Genomic DNA, 22,150 nt, shown 5'->3' with positions numbered 1-22,150 from the left:
CTTTTGTGTGGTGACTGACACAAAGAAGCCTTTATGCCATCTGGTACTTGCTTTCTTTCTGTGTTTGATAATGGGTATACTTCTTTCTTTCTATTTCCATGATGCAGTACTTTCCTTTGGGGCATAAGTAGTGCATGTTTCGATGTCTTTAGCTGTTGTTTTTTTGTTTTGTTTTGTTTTTAAATTAAAATGTCATCTTTGGTTTTAGTGCCACCAGTGGCATTCTTGCTCACTGTGTCTTTTCTAGGGAAAATTATTAGCTGTCCTGGACTAGAAGCTACTGGGATTTGAATAAACACCTAGAGTAAGATTAAATATGTTAAAAGAGGAGTCTAGCTGGTAAGAAGACAGCTCTTGTATCACCTGTAGAGTGATGAGAAGTTGCATCTTCTGCCCCATGACTTTTTATAACAATTTTTCCTTTACTGTTGTGACAGCCCATTATGCCTGTTCCTGTTTAAAACTTGACAGAAGTGTCTGTGCGTTTCATCTTGAAAGTCAGGTTAGGACAGTGTGCTTTGCAGAAAATTTTCTCACTATCAAATGATGTCTTCTCTTGTTGGCTGATACAGTCATCTACAAAACACTTTCAAAGTAGGCTAGTGGAACAAAATATTAAGTGTTCATTTTTTATGCTTTCATGCAGTAGCTTATCCTGGTTTAAGTAGGACAGAGAGATCCTGAGGATTGTCTGTTCTCTCTGAAGTGCATTCCACTGGTATGTGGTACGTTGATGTAGAGCAGGCTTGAACTTGGAGAGTTCAGCTGCAGAATGTTGTTGGTAGGCTTTTGGCTGGCAAACTTTCCATCAGAAGTCAGATTGAAGACTACAAGACATGACCTTGATGTCTGCTACAAGTCTTTTCTTGTTTTCTTAGGAGTTGGGGGGGTGGGGAGGAAATGAACAATTGAAAATTTTCCCATTCTAACTTACTGGAAATTTGGGACTTATCTTTAAACTTTTCCATAATACTTGAATGTACTTTATCTGAACTGCACGGTTCAAATGACAGTGCTTGGTAGAAAAAAATGTGTGAATGAGTGGGGTTTTAAAATTTACTTTAAAAATAGGGTTCCTAACTCTAAAAGCTGAAAAAAGTTGGTTTGACACATTAAGTGAAAGGGAAGGTGTTCCTTACAGATATCATTGAATTCTGTGATTAGGGTCATGAGCTAGAAGTTCTGTAACTGAATAAGAACGGAAAAAGGAAAGGTGAGGGCTGATGATTATGTGGCATCTTTTTCTATTAATATACATCTTTTCTGAAGAGCATTATGGAGACTTGATTTTTTGGGGAAAGTGCGTAGTCTTTTTCCCCACTTAAGGTGGACATCTTTGTGAAGCTGGCTCTGAACGGAAGAAGTTTCTAGAATGCTGCATCCTTCTGGGAAGATCACACCCACAGCGCAGAACAAGTAAGATAGGTCAGAAGCAAGCTCCTTCCTGTTTGGTCACAAAACTAGCTGTGCCAAGTGTTCAACCTGTTTTATGCAACAATAACTGTGCTGCTGCATCAGTATGAACCTCATGTTTTGCGTGTGTTTTTTTGCATAGGTGCAAGAAGCATCACAGTTTCTACAGGAAGGGGACAGAGGAGCAGCCTGAAGGATCCAGTCCTTTATGGGATTGGAAGTTGGGTGAGGTCACTTCCCCATGAATCCCAAGGATCTAGGGGTCTAAAAGACTGTAACTGCTGCCTTCTCTGCAGACTCCCAAATACTGCCTCCTCAGGGGATATTGTTAAGAAAATTGAGCTTTTTGACCCCTGCTCATATGTAGCACATTGTCATCTAGGAAACATAAATTGGTTGATGCCCATATTCTGTTTCTCAAACAGGATATTTTCAATATAGCTGTCATGCTGAGCATCGGTGAACCACAGTTTGTGGCATATGGGGAAGAATTTCTAGTAACAGTGTGCAAGAGAGGTTGAAGCATTAAAACTGGTTGTTGGAAAAGTAACATTTGATGGCTGCTTTAAAAACTATCCATGAAGATGAATTTCGGCTTTCTAAAGGTCCTGATATGGATATTTCTTCTTAGGGCAGACTGTTGTGCAGTGTACCAGTTGTCTTCAGGAGGCTTGGTGGCCTCATCTGTTAAATGTCATCTGGAAAATAGGGCATTCCCTTTAAGGGAATGATTAAATAGGGACACTGCCTCAAGGGGTAGTTTTCTGCACATTTATACAGTGACTGATAAAACCATATGGGTCTTGTAAGTCTATTCTAATTGAATCAGCTTTTATTGAAAGACAGAATTGCTAGAAATGCACTGAATGGATGAATTCCAAGTAAATTATTCATGCTGTAAAACAGCTAGGAATATGAAAGCACTGGAAATCAGAGCTGGCTGAAAGTTAGAAATCAAATATACGTAGGATGTGTAGGGATTGCATTGTTACTCTGCAATATGCGTATGGATCTATATTATGTTTTCCCATACAGACCACTATTCCATTGTTGGCACTGTCATAATTACTCAGTTGTATTATTTGCGGAGGAAGTGTAATGCCTAGGATATGACAGAAGTGATGGTAATGAGAAAAAATAATTTTGGATAACAACATAAATTATCGATGTTGAAGATGCATTTAATCATTAACTGCTTCCATGTAGAAATAAAGACTAGTTTCTCTCAAGATGGCTTTGTGTGGTGATTAGTGTGAGCATATTCATGTGACATGGCAAGCTAAACGTAGTTTAATCTGATAGTTTTTATTCTATGAATAGCTTAATAGAGCACTGACGACTGAGGGAGGGTGAGCTGATCTGTGTCAGAATCCAGACTGCTTCTCCTGCTAGTGATATTTAACTTAATTGCTAGTAACTATTGCACTTGCATTACAAGAATGGGTAATAGGAAATATTTTTTGCTTTTCATAATGTGATTTCAACTGCTAAAAATCAGGATTGGCATCATTACATGAACTGCTAGCTTCTGTGTGGACCACAATTTGCAAGATCTAATTTGCCACAGTGTTTGCAATATTACTTAGTATACACAGTGTTCCTGATAATTTCCTGTTTGCTTTAAATAATACCACTGATGTGCTTATGCAGAAATGAATCTTTCTTTTTTCTTTTCTTTTCTTTTTTTTTCTTTGATATTAGGAGGTAAGTTGTGGTCTGGTTGCGCTTGATCACAAAAATCAGCAGTAGAACAAGTGTTCGTGCTGGGTTTTTAGTGAAGTTGAAAAAGCAGTTTCCTTTATTCTGGAATATTGTTTGCTTGGTATTTTGGCAGAACCTAGAAGCTCTTGTTGCATAAGGTGCTGCACAAAGAGCTTGTGGAGTAGATGTGATAGTCCATTAAGAGATAAATGTGATTTTTAAAAAGTATATTTTGCTTATGTATCAAATCTAGAAAAAATAAAATGTTATATTAGTTGAAAAATTGCCTGATAGAAGAAAATAGTCTCAAAATATTGTAGCTACTAATCTGCACATATGTGGAAGGATATATTAAAAGCTGTTTCGGGTATAGAAACACGTAACAATTCTCTCTAATTATTTGGGAATGAGTGTTTTGCATTTGACAAAAATAGTCCTCCACTACTGAAGTTTGAAAAATATTTCATGCTTTAAATATTGACTGTTAAACTAGCACTTGAAAAATTCGCTGTCGTCTTGAGGCACAAAGAAAGACCAGTAAAAAAGATAGGCAAATTGGTAATGTAAACACAGGGAATTTTTTTTATTGGCTTCTGTACAGCCAGATTGCACAAACTTGCACTTTAACGATACAGATTTGTGCATAAACTGGAATGAATGGCCTAAAATGTAAGGCTTAAACTTTTGCCTTCTCAGTTGAAGTTTAATAAGATTCTGCCATTCAATATGTGTCAAATTGACTGTTGACTGTCTGCCGTATTACATGAGGACAGTTATTGCGATGACTTAATGCATGTATGTGTGTCTCGGTTCTATTGATTTCTTTCTATATTATAAAGAACTTAAGTAACAATTTTTTTACTCTTAGGAAATTCTTCACCTGTGCATTTGTAAGCCATGATAACAAGATTATGATGCTAAATTAAATTTGGTTCCATTTATTTTTTTTAAAGCTGTCAACACCACTGCAATGTCTATATAAATATAGGCCTTGGCATTCCAACATTTTTCATGGATTCCTAGTCTTTAAAAAAAAAAGGCAGTCTCTTTGAAGTTAAGATCTTTGCAGGTCAGCTTAAAACAAGGAAGTCTGGGGTAGCTATGTATATGTTTAATTTTTCCCTCTGTTTAGCTGAAGTTGCTTACATTTGCTGTTATTAAAGCCAGTTACAGTGGAGGGAAAAGAAACTCTGGAAGGTGCATAGATGCAAAAATCACTAGTGTCATTGTAGCCTGTTTTGCAGAAAGACTTCTGAAAAAGAGAGAAAACATGTCTGAGGAGGTGGGAATGTTAATTACTTGATATTTGTAAAGTAACTTGTTATCAGTATATGAGGGTGGGGGGAGGGATATAACTATTAAAAAGAATTGACTAGTGCGTGGGAGGAAAGTTTATTTACTTCTTAGTAACTTCTAGTTCAAGGTACTGTGTTACTTGTTACAGAAACTGAATTTGAAATATATATTTCATTCTGGAGCCATTTACACCTTCTGGCATTAAATCTACATCATCAGTCCATCATGGGAAAGTCACATTCCAAAGCTGCTGGTTGTAACCTGTACTGTGATCTTCAGAGTAAAAAGCTGTCTAAGCTCTTATTACAAAGTTACAGTTAGAGCTTTGCATAATTAATGTCTTTTTGAAAACATGCAGAAAGTGTATCGTACTATAATATTGCTGTAATATTTAACTATAGCTGTACCCTGTAAAAGTTACTGAAATAAATGCCATAAGAATTGCTCAAAACAGTCATACCTAAGTGAAGATACTCTTCTAATAATAGGTGTTACAGGAGTAGTCTTAGAAAATCTTCTACCTAAAATCACTTTTTCATCTTTTTTTTGTATGTTTGGTAAAATCACGCATCTTTCCAGCCGACTCCCTGTATACATCTACTTGCTTTGGAGATTAGGAACAACTTTTATTTTTAAATTAATTGCTCTAATTACTGTGTTAAGATATATTTGAAAACGTGGACCTTAGTAGTTAGAGAAATGAGGACATGTGGTGAAGGAGATTTGAGTAGGGACTAGCAAGAATATGATGATGAAGTTGAAAGTATGCAAAGATAAGCTTTTCTTGAGATTTCAGTAATGACTGTGAACTAGAAAAATGGAGATTAGAGTATTACCGTGGATATCAGATTTCTATTAGCTTCTTGAGACATTAATATTTAGGATAGACGTGAGTGGAAAATGATCTTCAAATAAATTATAAGATATTTAAAGCCTGTACATTTGTATTGGGAAATGATCCAGTCTAGTAATGAAAGAATAGAGTAGGATTTGAATGATTCAACTTTGTTCTCAACAAGATTTTAATGCACTTAACTCTATTCCGTTTAGACTTTTAAAAGACCTGTATGATACAAGCATCGGCAAAACAAAATTTTTATTACGGTTTCGTTAAACCTAACCTTATTTCTTCCAATAGTTTTGTTCAGTTCACAATGGCATATTGTTAATTGAATTACTTGAAGTGGAATTATTTAAGAAAAAATGAACAAATACTTATTCTAATATTAGCTTTACAGGAGTTTGTCTTTTCAGTTTTGGTGACAGTTCCGAGAAGTGTTGAGCAGGGTGATCTGTAGGCTTATTAGATGCACAGCTCTGTGGAATGAGCATGTTTGGTTTTTCTTGGTGAGCTGACACATCAGGTCTCATACTGTCTTGCAAATGCATTCTCGTGGAAGTGTTTTAAACTGTTTCAGTTGTTTTTAATGTAGTTTTGCAGAATTTCAGGCTAGCCAATGTACGAGAGTCTTAACAGCTTTGTGAAATTATCCAGCCAAGTGATATTTAGGAAGGGATATTTACAAAACTATTTGAGGTATCTAGTGGTAAGATTTGATATGATTTAGATGAAGAGACAGTCATAATCATCATGAGGTTGGCTTTGTTTGTGTTGTCCGGAGGTGAGGAATATATGATAAAATACAAAAATCAAGAAGCAAAGGAGCAATACAGAATACTGAGTAACACAACAGCATGCATTTCTAAGTACAGATATCTGAAATGTAGGCCTGTATTCAAGATGCAGTACTAAAAATTATGCTATGAATTTTCCAAGAATGTATTGACTTGTCTGAAGTAAAATATGTTTGCTGTTAGCAAATGGGTAGCACACTTTAAAAAATTGTCATTGGAAATGGTTCCCATCCTGTTATTTTCTGCATAAAGGCTGGAGCTATATATAAGGAGATGACTAAATTGAATTAATTCCAAGGTCTGTCCTCCTTTATCAGGGATTACTCTTATTTCTAGTGGCAATGCACTACAAAATACAACTAAAGACTTTCAGTCCACCTCATGTCACAAGAATTAAATTTGCTACCAAATTCTAAAAGAATTGAAGGTTGGAAAAACTCAGGCATGTTAACAAGGCATTTCTGAAATTCTTGCTGGATAAGGGAATAGCAAAAGCTGGTGGAGGAGGAGTACTAGTACATGATTGAAATTAGAATTCCATTTGAAAAAAATACTGAGTATCTTAACTCAGTCAGCTCGGTCAGACACAGAAGCCCCACAGTAGCAGATGGAAAGGAGATAGGCAAGTCTGCAGGGCACTAGAGAGGGAGGAATACCATTTCTTTCATAACAGTGTAAATCTATGGTGATTACTAGGTGCACAAAATACGCACAACTTTTGTAGGTTTGCCATGAAGTGAGAAATTTTAAATTTGGTGCAGAGTAAGCTTAAAAGAGTTCGATAGCAGCTTCTAAGAGCTTGCATTTCAAAAAGAAGACAGACACACCCCTCCCAAAAGAGGTGGGTTGGAGGGAGGACAACAAGGCACAATTAAAGTAGAAATTAGTTGTGTCATGGTAACAGTGTTTTTACAATATGGTATTTATTACTGTAAGTTTTATGCTGTTTTCAGGTATCCCACTTATTTATCAGTCTTGTAGGCAGTGTAAATCTATATTTTATGTGTCTGAACCTTCTAGCATGGTTGAATACCTTAAAAATCAGATGTCATCATACTGGGGAGAGTGTAGAAGAGTGTATAGTTTGGGTCAAAACCAAGAAGATTTTAAGTATGAATAATAGTGGATATGGTGGGTTTGCGAAAAACATGGGAAGAGTGATTGATCTTTGAAGTATCATGTAGTTAGTTGAGTAGAAGGTCAGCCTGTGGGGAAGGTACTAGTTTTGAATTTGAGAAGAATGAGTTAAGTGCTTTCCTTGCATTTGGCAGTAATTTTGAAAAGTGTCTTAAAATTTTAATACTGTTTGAATAGTTACAGTAATATAACACGTTTCTGTGAGTCACCTTGTTGTCAGAACTGCCTGCAGGGAGGCTCCACAGTAAAATTGTTTTCTGTCCAAAGTTGCCGACCATTTGCAGTGGCTTAAGAGTGCACATAGCTGGTTACTGCATATCAGCTGATCCATGATACTTCACTTGTATTTCTAAAGATCCATGGGATACATTTTATATGGAAGTTGGGGAACAACAGAGCTGTCAAAAGAAGCAAGCAGTGTAATTATAGGTATATGAAAGAAAAGCTTCTGTAATTAAAGTAAGGATGAGTGCTTGAACAAAAATTTGTAGCTATCCAAATAGGAACAAGCTGAATTTTAGCATGATTTAAAGTAGAAGTTGCAGAAGCTTGTGTATATAGATAAGATAGAAGGAAAGATCAAAGTGGTATTAATCAGACAGTGGAGGCATTGTCATGATGATACACTAGTAGTCATATTCCTTTGTGACTGTCAGAAGTGTGTAATTCTGGGAAGGTTTCTTTTTAAGCAGTTGTCCTTCATAAGTAGTAAATGAAGAAGTGGAATACAGGAAAACTTGCAGTGGTTTGAGGAACTGACTGACTTCAATGCCTAGTGATTACTTCTATGTATTTTTTCCTAGAAGCTGACTGAGATTGTTCCTGTATGCATTGCCTGAAGATACTTAATTGGGAATGCCTGACTGATTTTTAGAGTTTCTGCTACCTTAGTAAGAACTGTGACAAGTGTTCTGGATTTAATCCATAGTGTATCAGCATACCCTTTGTTTATAATGCAGCTTTTGGAATAAGCTCCAAGACTTTCCCAAGGAGACATCATAAAAAAACCTCTGTGGAGTTTGTAAAGGCCAAAGCAATTTTTTTTTTTTTTTTTTTTTTTTGTACTGATCCTATTCTTTACCAATCAGCTTTGCAAGTTTGACCAAAGATGACTTGTATAAATGGATTAGTTACTGCTTGTAAGGCCTTTTGGCAATAGCAATTTTGATAATTCTTGGAAAACCCTGGAGAGTGAAATTCAGGGCACTGACTGACTAGATTACTGGTTTCCAAAGAATGAATTCTACCATGCCTTGCTGGTGGGACAGAACAGGTTGCAGAAGTGTGAAAGAAGCTGATGTTCAAAAACACTCTAGACTCATTACTTGAGTCCTGTGCAGTGAGGGCCTTGAAGCAACAAGGAGTAGAAGATTTGGGAACTTCCATTAACTTGGAAGCATTTATTCCATCCTCCTGAATCACCTGAAAGGGAAGAATACTTTGTATTTTAAGAATAATGTGGATTTTTCATTTTTGAGGAAAGGATTCTGTGACCAAGGGCAAGGCAAAATCAGTGAAGTTTCTGTTCCAGATATTTCTAACCTCTCCTTTCTTGAGGATTGAATCTGCTCTCTTGAACAAAAGGTTAGTGTTTCCCTGCAGGGAAGAGAAGTTTAGATAAATGGTACTGCTTAAGGATTAGGGGTGCCTTTGAATAAAACCTCTTTAAGTCTCTGAACCTTTTTTTCTTTTTTTTTTTTTTTTTTTTTTTTGTACGAAGTGATGATCTTTTACAGTGGAGGAAAGGAGAAAATGCATGTGCAAAGTTTAAATTATGGAATGTAAGAGATACCGTGTAGATATTCTACATAAAAGGAGGTGAAGAATTTTGAAGAAATACCACAGGCTTTGTTTTCCTCAGGAGCTGGTCTTTTCTGGGAATGAAGATGTGATAGGAGATAAGATAACTGCTGATCAGCCTGAAAGCTTGAACTGTTCTGATGGATAAATGTTTCCTGGTATACAATAGTTACCTGTTCTGTTTGACAGTGTGAACATATTATCTGTTTCATTGAATCCTTCTGTTGTTCAAAAGGTAGCTTCTTAGTATCTGGAAGAGATACTTGAGTCCATGAACCAAAAATAGGTCAATACCATATTGGGCAGCTACGACATAATATCCTTCTGTAGAAATAGGGTTTCACAGGCAATTTCTTCCTGATTTCTAGGATGAGGCAAGATGTGTATAATTTCATAGGAAACCAGGGAGTAAGAGGAATTTGAAAACAGAATTGTATCAGCTCATTGATAGGTGAGTAAAACTGGACTAGAATGTTGCTGTAGTTATTGGAGGAAAAATGTGGCTAGTAAAGTGACCAGAGCTCAACAGCAGACTTAAATACCTGGCTTAGCATGTGGTATTCTAAAGGTTTTTAGATATGTTGCATGTGGTACTTGCTTTACAAAATAGGTAATTTGCCACTCCAGGCAGGATAAGCCTCCAGCAAGGGCTTTTTGTCTGAATTGAAGCCAAGAAGTGGATGGACTTGAAAAGAGGAAAGGGAAGGAAAGGATCATATTAGAATGGACGCTCTACTTGTTAGATATTATTCTGGATCCAGGTTATCTGTTGAAGAACATCTTTCAGCTTGATTGAAAGCTGAGGTGACAGAATTTCCTTAATTTAGACCTGTTCTGTTAAGATTGGGAAATCATAATTTTAATACTACTTAGCTTCAAGAAAGAGTGTGCCTTTGAGAATGTTTCCTATTATTCAGAATATCTGAACTCTGTAAACTGTGCGTTATAGATGTTTTCCCACAACAGGTTGAAAAGATGTATGTATTCAGCACTGAGATTTAATTATAGCATCTAGCTTTCTTATAGAAAAGCATAGGTTATGTTCTGCGACCTGTGGGTACTGGGAGGATACGGGTACTGGTTCTGTGTGGACCAGTCCAAGTCCAGCATGGCTTACATTGAATCAAAGGTAAGGTGTTCGCTGCTCTTCTGGACTGTTGATGTCTCTGCGCTGCGCTTCTCAGCAGTCTTACTTGCTTGGCTGCACTGTGTGCTGCTTGGCAGTCTTACTTGGTTGGCTCTGCGTATTCAGGATATGCAGCACCAAATGGATGAATCTTCTCTGAACCCTGCACACAGGCGTGCATCATGCTGACAAAGGACTCGCTTGAGATGTCGGTAGATTTGCGGTTGGTTCATGGAAAAACTGTTATGGTTGTCCACATCATGCTCTTTGTTTCCAGACTGTAGCGGATGGACCCTAGAGCTGGTTTGACAGATAAGTAGCTCAGGTCTGTCAGAATTTGAGCTTATACTCTTAAGTAGTGGCAGGAGACATTAGACTGCTTCATGGACTCATGATGGCTGTAGAAGCAGCACTGTGCAAATGTATTTGTGCTCTGTTATAAATTAAATAAATTCAGCCAGATTCCAGGATGCCTCAGCATTATGCCAGTTTGGTTGTCTGCATGTTTGATGCACAACTCAGGCGACTGAGGGTTTACTGTACTTCTGCAGCATATTTTTATTAGTAGTATTGTACATAGATTTTTGTTGTTGGTGTTTTTTTTATTTCTGTTTTCAAAATGGACCCGCTTTGTTGTAATGAGACCAATTTATTCACCATATCAAATTGGTCAAAATTCTTTTTATATAGATGATTGTTGAAAACCAGGTGAGGGAAATTAAGGAAGCATGTACTGCTGTGAGATGTCCAAAATGACTTATGAGCAGTAAGGTATTGTGGTGAGCTCTGGGAGAGGGAGATGACTCAGGGCAAAAGTTCCAGATATCATTTGGTCTAGTGCACTGTGTGTATTCTTGAATGAGTATTTTTCATCTCTAGGTATGTAAATTGCTATGCTATAAAGCTTTTTTCTTTTTAAGAATGCCAGCGACGAAAAGTAGTTCATCCTTCTCAGTATTAATATTTGCTCCCTTTGAGAGCATCAGCATTGAATGAGTTTCTGCACATAAAACTTAAATAGACAAGTCTCTGCAGCATTTGTAAATATACCCTCTAAACCAGCAGCTAGATCAAATCCTGTGAGATAAAATGTAGTCATATCCTGCAACAAGAATAGAGCTAAAATGATGACATCCTTGTCATTTAGCATTAATGAGAATTGTAGGGAAGACAAAAACTGTATCCTTGAATGTTTGTATTACTGTCTGTTGTATTTTTTTTAAAAAAAGTTAGTTTTCCATTAAAAAATAAGGAGATTGTGAAGTCTATGAGTATTTGTATGTAGGACCTTGAAAACAACATTGGAATTAGATAATTAATAAAGTCATAATGGATGAGGTTGGAATAAAAATGTAGGTAGAAGTGCAGCTGATGTTAACTTAGAAGAAAGATAACACTGGCTGAAAAAGAAAACTAAGCGATAGAGAAGGAAAGGCATAATATTTGGAGCTGTGATGCTCAGTGATCTTTTGGAAGCTCAGCAAATCAGTTTGTTGGTATGGCTGCAGTGCTTCGGCCCAAGCCATAAAGTTCACCTCTGTTGGAAAGAATTGATTGCTCTTATCTTTTGTAATTGTGTATGCTTCTCTTGATTAGTGTTCAACTTAAAATGACTGAAGTGAAATTACTAGATAAAAATGCAAAATTTTGAGGGGCTAAGCAATGTGTATTGTATTTATGAATGTTTTTGCCTGTAGTTCTCGATTGTTCAGTTGTAAAGTCAGTCACTCCCAGTAGTAGAGGCAAAAATGCTTGTAATCATAATGCAGAAGTTTATAGAGCTTCTTTCTAAACACCAGTTAGCTCAGATGCTCTTGAATATGCTCAAAAAGCAAATTACCATAAATATATTAATGAAATAAAAGGTGGTGTTAATGTTGTCTGTATATGCTTAATCTGTAGCAGCCTATTACAAGGAGTATTTAACTAACTAGTTTAGAAAACCAGTAATGTAAAATGTTATATTTTGGCAAATCATCAAAATCAATTTCCTGTTACAGGAATAGTTTTTCTGACATTTATCTTCCTTGCAAGAAAGCCTTCTCTGTATGAATTCCTTCGTGCTTGAATGACATGATTCAGCTACTGCTAAATCATGAACAATTGTATCGGGTTAAAGCTTCATGAGTGGTAAAGTTATCTCCTGAAGCCTGCATGGCTTGTAAAGTGCTTGGTTGCAGCTCAGTAGCCCCTTTTGAGTACCTGGGAAAAAAAAAATTGAACGCTTGACAGACATTCTTAGTGCTGAGAGATGTGAATTTATTTTTTTTCTCAAATTTTTAATAGAGAACACTAAATGCCTCATTTAAGAAATCTGGAAGTGACAAAGCAGATAATAAATTTTAGAACGTAGATATAACTGATAGCTATAGAAATTATTGACAATGAAAAGATGGATGTTTAATTGGGAGGAATGAAATAACTGAGTGGAATTCCTTGTCACTGCAAAACCACATAGAAGTTCTTGATTCATTTTTAGTGCATCTTCCCAAACATGATTTCTCTGTGGTTTGTTTTTTTTTTTTTGTCCTAACTGACTTCTGTTCCTTGTGGCAAAGATCTTTTTTGTCAGTCTCATTCATTTTGTGGTATTAGAAAAAGAAGTTCTAAACCTAGGACCTAGTTCTAAGCTTTATTTCCCAGCTGTACTCTGATAGATATTATCTAGTTTGTCCTCAGGAACTGAAATTGTTGCAAATTGAGAACTCCTAAAATAGTTGGCTAAGATTTTTTCCCCCTCTCTACCCCTTTTTAACAAGTTTCCATGATCATGGTGTTGTCCACAGCCCTGGGCAATAATTAATTCTGTGTTGAGAAGTTCACTGCTGTCTTACTTCGTAAGTAACATGTCAGATTATGCTCTCAGGTCACTCTGTAGTAATGCCGGGATTGTCACTTGGCCATTAACTAGAAATGTTAACTCCTTCTATCCCTATCTCCTGGAGCAATCTTCAATTCAAGACAGATTACCAGTTTTGTTTACATATCACAAGAGTTTTCCACCTGAAATGATGAGCTTGTGCATCAATTACACCTTGGTGGTTCTTTCTTCATTATGAACTAGCATGACAAAAGGTGAAAACAGTTCTGAGACAAGATTTCTTAAAAGTGTCCTATGTACTCTGTTAATGTAAACAATTGCAGTCCATTGAGTCACTCTGGACTTTATATACTGTGTGTTTTCCAAGGTCTTAGTTGCAATGCTCTCCTGAAAAGCATGTAGTCATATCCTTGCCAGTTGATAGAAGCTGGGTAGTTTTTGCAAAGTGATTCATTGTCGATCTTTGTCTCTCCATGAGTTAGCGTGGGCTTAGTTCATGAGTGGGTACGGAGTAGTCTAGTTTTTACCCCACAGTTCTATTGTGTTGATGTTTTTAATAGTCTTTATTTTTACTTTAATTCATTAAGAACTTGCTGTGAAGACTCATGAAATCTCAGCTGGTTTTTATTAACTGTCTTTCCCACACTTTATGGATTCTTGTAACTTGGCTTTCACTCTGTAACATGAACTATTGCAATCATTACTGAAAATCTGACTAGCTAATGGGAGCTGCCTTGATTTTCTGCTTTTGTTATTTTACTCGTCAGTTCACCTAAGCAATAAGTGCTGATAGTGTGATTCTGTAGGTTGGGATAAATAAATATGCGTAAGATCTGATAGCTTCTCTTGCTTTAATAACTGCTTTGTATTTTCAGAGTATCACAGTGTGTATAATTTGTGCTTTTTTTACTTAAAAAAACACAATAACACAACTCAAGTAACAAAACCCAAGAACCTGGAAGGGTAAACATTCTTTTGGAGAAGAAATTTGCATCTTCAAAGTCTTAATAGAATCACAGAACCTTCCTATTTATATGTCATGACTTGAAATTTCTTAAGTCCAAAATCTGAAAATAAAGAAATACACTTGCATTGGAAAGAGTAAAATGTTTCATTTCAACTTAGAATCATTGTATTCCAGTACAAAATAAAATAAAAATGAAGCCATTTCAAAATAATATTTCAGAAAAATGTGAAAATAATAAACTGTGGAAATTCTTTTGCCTGCTGTTCCTCTTCTCACCCTGGTTTTTAGTTTGGATCAGAACTTGGAAATGAAACCTGTGCTGTGTATACCGATAGAACGTGGTAGGAAGTTTCTGTTGCCAGCTTTTAAAGCGTGTATGTTCTGACAGCTATATCCTATAAATATTAGTGCGGTATATTTTTTTCCGGTCAACACTTAAGTTTTACTCTATAAGGCCAACAGTGGCTTTAGCTCTGATGCCTGAAAGGTCAGCTTTTTCCTTTTTTGTGGTATAGATTGTATACTTCTGTATTGGAGTACTCTCAAAACAGACCCCTTCATCATTTGAGGGGGCTGGCAGTGGGTGGTAAAGTATTCCCTCTGGAAGCCTCATCTTTTGGAGTTCACTTCATGTAGGTCTCTGTCTGGATATGACAACTGGGAGAAGAGGGCACATTGCAAAGTCTTGTCTCTAAATCCTTCAAAAAAACCCCAGAACATCTCGTTTCTTGATAATGCAAGTAAGTGAAACAAAAGGCTGTAATGGGTTTAAATTCGGTATGCTATTTTAATGAATTATTAGCAGCAAGGTAAGTTTTAGCAAGATTTCTTTTTATAGTGATTATTAATGTTAATAACTGAAATGTAGAGAGTTTGAGACTTGTAAAGTCTAAGCATTATGCGTGTCTATATATATGTGCACACAGGAAACCTCGACCTGTCTCTCAGCTGGTTGCACAACAGGTTCCTCAGCAATTTGTGCCCCCTACACAATCAAAGAAAGAGAAAAAAGACAAAGTAGAAAAGGAAAAAAGTGAAAAGGAAACAACAAGCAAAAAGAACAGTCATAAGAAAACCAGGTAAAAATTTTAGAAACTTTTGCAGTATTGGTAAAACGTAATTTAGAAAAGAAAATAAGAAAATGTTCTGCGATTTTACTGCTTTGTAAGTGCTGTGGCAAACTCAACAATAAGGCTAAATATGTGTGTGAAGTTTCACTGGTTTAGGATGCTTATTAAATGTGAAGAAAATCTGCAGTTTGTGATTTTGACCAGAAGATGGAGACCAGCTGAATATAGAGAGAAAGACTATTTTTGTTTTTGTTAAGGGTTACAGATGTATTTCTCAGACCATGCAAAACTGTAGATAGGCAAATGGGTGATACTAATCTCTGGAAAAGAGGAGGGAAGAGTGACTAGTTTTCATGTGAAATAATAGAGGGAGAGAACCAGTACCAGACTGCAGAAGAGTGGGAAAGCAACATGGCTATTGCAATCTTTGCAGAACTGGAATAAACTTTGAAAGGCTGAACTAGGGTATAAATTAATTTGACAGGATAAGGCATGTATATTACCTAGTGATAAAAATCTCTGTGCTACATCTGGGATGCTGAAAGAAACCTTGGACTTTTAGAACAGAGAACGTGAAATATTACTGTACAGACAAGCAGTTGTAAAAGCCTTGATCTTGCTGTAAGACCAGGTTGAAGGAGGGTACAAACTGCAAAACAAAAGCAGCAGGTTTAACCCCTACATCATCACAGTCTAAGCATAAAGTTACTGTGGCAAGAATGCTGTGCCAAAAAAGCTGAGAAGTATACAAGACGTAATCTAATCAAATGTGGGAGAAACTATTGATTTTTTTTTTCTTTCTTTAAATTTGGAAGCACTCCAAAGTAGTCCAGCCGAGGAAGATCCTTTCAGATTAGTTATGCAGAGAAGTAGCAGATGCTTCTCTTGTGCCTGAAATAGGATCATCGGGGTCAGAACCAGGAAGAGATTGAGAGTCAAGAGAGAACAGTCATTAAGAAAGTAATGATTAAGATTAAGGACACTGAGATGTTCCTTCCCTTTCTTTTTTTCTTTCTTTCTTTTTTTTTTAAATACTCAAATTTACTAGCTTATCTCATGAAGTACTTCAGTTATGAAGATTTGAAGTTAACATAGTGAGTTTGAATTAAGGTAATTAAATATTATAAATTGGAATATTGATGGTTGAATTGCAATAGTATATTAAAAATGCAAAAGTGAGGTAGGGAAGGAGGGAGAACATTTAAAAAAATAACTAAAATAAAAATCTTGGACTGAAGTACCAGTGTTGAGATTTGCATTAACAATTGCTATTTGAAATAACTAGTCTACCTTTTTTTTTTTTTTTCCCCTTAATGCTTGAGACAGTTCAGTTTTTCACAGAATCGATTGACTAGGTAGGATAGCAAGTTAAGAATGCTTGATTAGTTTAAGCAGATTTCTTCAGTATCCTTTGGGAAAAGGATATCCTTCTCTCTTTCCCTTAAAATTTGTACATTATTGCTGGAAACAACCATAAAAATCTGCATGCACACTCAATATGATGAATAAGCTCCAGGCATAGCACTTGCACAGGTTGATAATGCTGAATAATTCTGTCCATTCCCATGTTACAGAGCAGCAGATTTTCAGTTTTCTTTTAAATTCTTCATTCGTGCTACTTCAACCTCAGGGGAACAAGATGTCAAAGCCTGTCTCTATTCTAGTGGAGGAGAGGCATGAGGTGTTTCAGCTGAAGTGACTGGGAACCAATTCTACTTAAAGTCAGATGATAGGGTAAAGGTTAGGGCTTTGCTGTTAGCACACCTGCTAACACGTGATGTCAATTTATTTTATTGCAACTAGAGCTAGTGAAAGCTGTGGAATCAGTTAAATGCATAAAGCTATGCTGTTCATAACTGCTTGTATAAATTCAGCTGTCTGGTGACACTTTTTCACGGTAGTCAAAGGAAAGTAGTAAATTGAAAGTACTTTATGCTTGTCACTGGCAAAAATATGATGGCAAAATGTAAGTCAAAGTGTTCTTTGGTTCTTTTTGTTGTGAAAATCAGACAACTGAAATATTAGATGAAGAGACTTACCCTGTCAACACTGTGTGTAATACTCAGCTCTGTGCATAATTTAAATCACAGCATATGCCAGGAATACCAGAGTTATACTGTGAACACGAAGTCCAGTTCAAATTATGTACTAGCAGTCCTAGTGAGGTTTTGAAATTAAGTAATACCTGCTGCAAGTTAACGCTATCTGTGCTGTTGAATTCAAAAGACAGACACCGATGTCTTCATTATTGAACATCATTCTCCAGTTAGAATTGTTGCTTAAGGCCGCTGCATAGATGTATGCTTCTCTGGATCAAATGTATAACTTTCTGTAGCTACAATAGAAGAAAGACTTAGTATTTAAAAGTAAAAACCGTCACATGTGCAACACATCCGTATTGCTGCACAGTTACATTATTCATAAGGTCAACTTTTAAATAATCTTAGGAGAAGGTAATATGTTCTGTTCAGCTATTTTAATGTAAAACATACTAGGAAACACTCCACCATAAATACTTGTGGTACATTGTTTTCCTACTTATTACACGTTGCACATAGCAGTCTTATATACACATATATGTTCTCCAGAGCTCCTAAAAAGCAGGAGGAAGACAGGATAATAAGATGTTGTGTGTGCTTTTAATATGATTATTTGCCTTATTTAGGCCAAGATTGAAAAATGTGGATCGAAGTAGCGCTCAGCATTTGGAAGTTACCGTTGGAGATCTGACAGTCATAATTACAGACTTTAAGGAGAAAACTAAGTCACCACCTGCTTCCAGTGCTGCTTCTGCAGATCAACACAGTCAGAGTGGTTCTAGCTCTGACAACACAGAGAGGGGAATGTCCAGGTCATCTTCACCCAGAGGAGAAGCGTCATCACTGAATGGGGAATCTCATTAAAGTTTATTTCCTCCAGTTTCTTTAGTCTCTTCTCTTCAAAACATGCAAATACATAAGTTCTGTCACCCGTTACCACATTTTCATGACAGATTATTCATGCACAATTGGTATGTTGACTGGAACATAATTTATGCAGTTTTAAAAAATGAAAAAAAGTGCAGTGGTAGAAACAATAATTTAAATGCAATCTACAAATGCTTACAAAGCATTTTCAGACCAACTTTTTAATCTTCATGTGTAAAGGTGCCATGAAAATGTGGTTTGAATGTTCATTATGCAGTGTTATTGGTAAGTCCATTTTCACTTTTAGTTTAGTGAATTCTAACACAACTCTTGGAGTCTCTACTATTGGCATGTACTGAATTTAAATTTTTATAACATAGTTCAAGCTGCCTAAATATGTATTATTTGAGAATTGTGAAACATAGTTATATGTATGCAAGTCAAAGATCAACTTAATCAACTATTGCTGCAACAGAATTTTCATAATAATTATCTTCTTAAAAACACCTGCTGGTACTTGGTGTGGTTAAATAGGAAAAATGTTATTAAATAAAACATTTGTATGAATTTTTGCCAATGTTTGACACATTTTACTAGATTACTGTTACTGAATTATGTTGATGGTTTTACCAATATTTTTTCACACTTAAAACACTTATTGTAATGTTTACAAGCAAAATAGAAAACACATTCTAAGCATTGATTGGTTAACCTTACAATTCAGGTAAAGTACTACATTGTCACTGTACACTGGTATTCTATGTTGTGTAACAAATACTGAACCTCAGATGACGACGCATTTGGCAGAAACTAACATTTGGAAATACGAGAGTTTGTAAAAGCTTTAAAAATAACAGAAGTGCAGTTCTCATTTCCACTTAGTGCTGTTTCCTTGCCCCAGATTTATCTAATGTCATGTAGTCACTTGTCATTTCATTACAGGAATATCAGATATTGCACAAGAATAAGGAAATAACAATACTATTAGTTTCTTGTTCCTGAATCAATTTCTTTAATATTGATTTGGCCTATTAGAATATATTATGTCATAAATCATATGAAAAAACTCAGTACCCTACTTTATGGCATAAACTGTCAACATTTATGCACTTAGCAATATACTGATACAGAGCAGAACTATTTACAATCCCATCTGGTATTATGTAAAATTACCAATAAAATATTTTTGTGAATACAGATTTTGCATTTTTGTTTACAACCAATAAGTGTTTTGATACACACATACAATCCATGTATAGATTTTAAATTATAGGTTCAGTACAAAAGTCCATTTAGCTCCTTTTAGTGAGGTAGTCCACTTAAAATCCCGTGATTTTTTTCTTTCTCATTCAAAGTAAATATATTTTTAAGCCCATGTAAAAGTTGGATGGACCTTCTTGGTAGTGAATCCAGCCCCAAATTATTACCAACGTATGATATGTCTTCTTAACAGCTAAAACAATGGATTTTTGTAGCCCCTGACAATTGTGATGTTTGGTGGTTTCTTGTAGTAATGTATTTTTCTGTTTATAATGCAGTACTTCTACAGGCACAATGGTACTGTTCTATTTTGTAAGATGCTAGTTGTGAAATACAGTTAGTTGCATAAAATGAAAGTCTGATGTGATATCTGAGAACATACATACCTCATTCCTTGGTGTTGCTGTTTGAACTTTTTAGACATCAAATGTTAATTATAGGCTATTTCAGATGGATAACTGCTGACCTGTTTATTATGTATTCTGCTTTATCTTACTAAATAGGATGTCTGTTCATTGCCGTTACCTGGCCAAATCTTAGTATCTGTAAAACGATGCATTTTAAGGTTCTTAAATGTTTTTGGGGCAGGGCTGGTGTTCAGAATAACATACGCTAGTTTTTAAAAGAAAAAATAACATGCTTCTCAACTTTATTTTTTATATTTTATTTTTAGGTGGGACTATTTGCGGAATATACTGATGTAATGGATTACAAGAGAGCTGAAACTGTTTAAAGTAAGCAGTTTAATGATAGCAAATCTCATCGCAAGATGTTTTATGAAATGTGTTTCTAATTTAAAATGTAATGAATGCTAACACATTTCAGAACTCCTTGCAAACAAATCATAATCTATTACCAGTAGTTCACTAAATGGGAAACGTATTTTCATTTAATTTTATGTGAATAAACCACCCAGCACTGCCAACAAGAGGTCTCTTTGTATCTTCGGAAATAAGTAGCCATTTGGTTTGGAAGGAAGGGAGGATGGAGTGGATTTTGCTATGATTCAACTGTCTCTAGAGAATAATCTCAAAAATATGGTACAAATATGTTTATAATCAAAAAGAATGCAGAAAAGTCTTACTGTTCTTTATGGAATAAGACATAGAAAAGTAGTTTCTAACCACAGATACAACACAAGTCAGCTAGGATGTAGAAACTGAGCTGTGGTGGTTTGAACTGAACTGTTACGTTGCCAGTGTTTACATTGCAGTGATGCCTGTTTTGGCATTAAAGAAAGTTAACATAATTTTTGCCTGTTTGTGATTAAAGGGATGTGACAATACTGACAGCCGAGTAGACAAATTCTAAGTAGAATGTGGCATTTGACTCTGTTCATAATGTTATAATTTAAATGAACTTCACTTTCATAATTTCTAAATAATTTTGACTTGTAGTAATCCTAAGTACTTTTTCTAACTGTAAATATATTTAAAAGCATCTTTACTCCATTTATAAAAAGTGAAAATTTAATGTTGTAATGTGTTTGGATTAGCTATTTTTCTCTGTGACTGCTCTCTGCATAAGAACTGTTATTTGTTAAATCTATGTATGCACCAGTCTTCAACAGCCATACATCCTGGGTTGTTCATGACATGGTGACCCAACAAAAACAAGTGTGATAGTGTTCCATGTAAATGAGTTCCTTTATGTGCTGATTGATTGTCCAGTTTCAGAAAAGAAAAGAGGGGAGAAATGGGGGGAAATGAAGTATAAATAGTTCATTGATAAAGTGTACAATAATTCAGTTCTTATGTTCTTAACTTTGCCACTAATTATAGGTGGTATAAGGAAAAGAACAAATACATAGTTGTAGACTATGATCCATTTTTTTCCTGAATTTAAGTCTACATATTGGAGATAAACAAAAGTTGTTCTACTTAGTAGCAGGTTAAATTATGCCATATAAAATCTTGATTCTAACAGAAGCAGTAGTAAAAAAAAAAAAAAAAAAAAAAAGGCAAATTACACTATAAATTTTAAAATTCTTGATATTAAAAGTCTTGAGATTTAAGACTTATGTCTGAAGTTTTAACCTATTATACGTTTCTCTAGATACTTGATGTTTTGGGGCATAGATTGTAAAATCTTAAAAATGGTTTGATTTTATAATTTGTGCACTTCTTTTAATATTACAGATACCACGTTTTTAGGTAGCTGTGTAAGATAGACTGCTTTTTATAATTTGTTTCCGCCAGTTCACTATAGCGTTCAGACAGGTGTTCTAAACTTGACACAAGTGTGTGGCTCTGCATCTTAGATTCTGTAATTTTTCTCTGTCCTGTCTCAAAAGCCTGACCATTTCCCACATTATGCTGATTGATTATACTTTTGTTATACAGGATGGATTTGGCGTGGAACTGTCTATTGTGTACTTTTTATGTACATCCGGGGTTCTTTAACTGTATCTGCTTGGGTTTTTTCTGTCACTTGCCTTTATTTGACTCGGCTCCCTACTAGGGAGTCTGGGTATACTTCCTTTCAAATATCAGAAACCATGTGGAAATAGAAATGCAATTTAATTTAATTTCTCCCAAGGGAGCAGCAAGTGCTATACTTGTAGTAAATTTGGCCTGTGCTTACTCAGGAATAAGATAGGTAAGATAAAAAGTTATTGCTGGTTTTGGCTAGTGGACCAGTCAAATTACGATATGTTGCAAATGTGTATTTCTGTCATAATGTTAAGATCTGGGTGTGTTGGAAATACAGTTTGAGCTTTTGAAGGTTTTTCTTACCTGAAATTATGCCCTGGCTTAAGTCAAAGCAGTCTCAATTTGAAAGGGTGTAACTTCACAAACTAGCAAAAGCTGTACAGTAAAATCGGTCAAACTGAGGAAGCTCAGTTGGTTTTCTTCTGTACTGTCAACGTTTTAACAAGAGGAGAAACTGTTAAAAAGAGACTTAAGAGATTAGTTGAAGACAACAATTAGATATTGAATTTAGTTTGAGATCTAAAGAACCACCCATGTTTTAATAAGAATTATCAGGATTTAACTACTAAATTAAAATCGGCAAAGT

General features: G+C 35.5%; 1 protein-coding gene across 1 annotated transcript in view; it reads left to right on the top strand.

The window, feature by feature from the left end:
- YAF2 (YY1 associated factor 2) overlaps positions 1-19,065 on the top strand; it is a 28,125-nt gene extending 9,060 nt beyond the window's left edge. Inside the window, exons 3-4 of the mRNA XM_049814340.1 lie at positions 14,823-14,975; positions 17,632-19,065. Coding sequence (XP_049670297.1) covers positions 14,823-14,975; positions 17,632-17,869 — 391 coding nt within the window. The 3' untranslated portion in view covers positions 17,870-19,065. The remainder of the gene's footprint in view (positions 1-14,822; positions 14,976-17,631) is intronic.
- The last annotated feature ends 3,085 nt before the right edge of the window (positions 19,066-22,150 follow it).

This window comes from Accipiter gentilis, chromosome 11 (assembly GCF_929443795.1).
Source record: "Accipiter gentilis chromosome 11, bAccGen1.1, whole genome shotgun sequence".
NCBI lineage: Eukaryota > Metazoa > Chordata > Aves > Accipitriformes > Accipitridae > Astur > Astur gentilis.
This window is presented reverse-complemented; position numbering and strand designations above follow the sequence as displayed.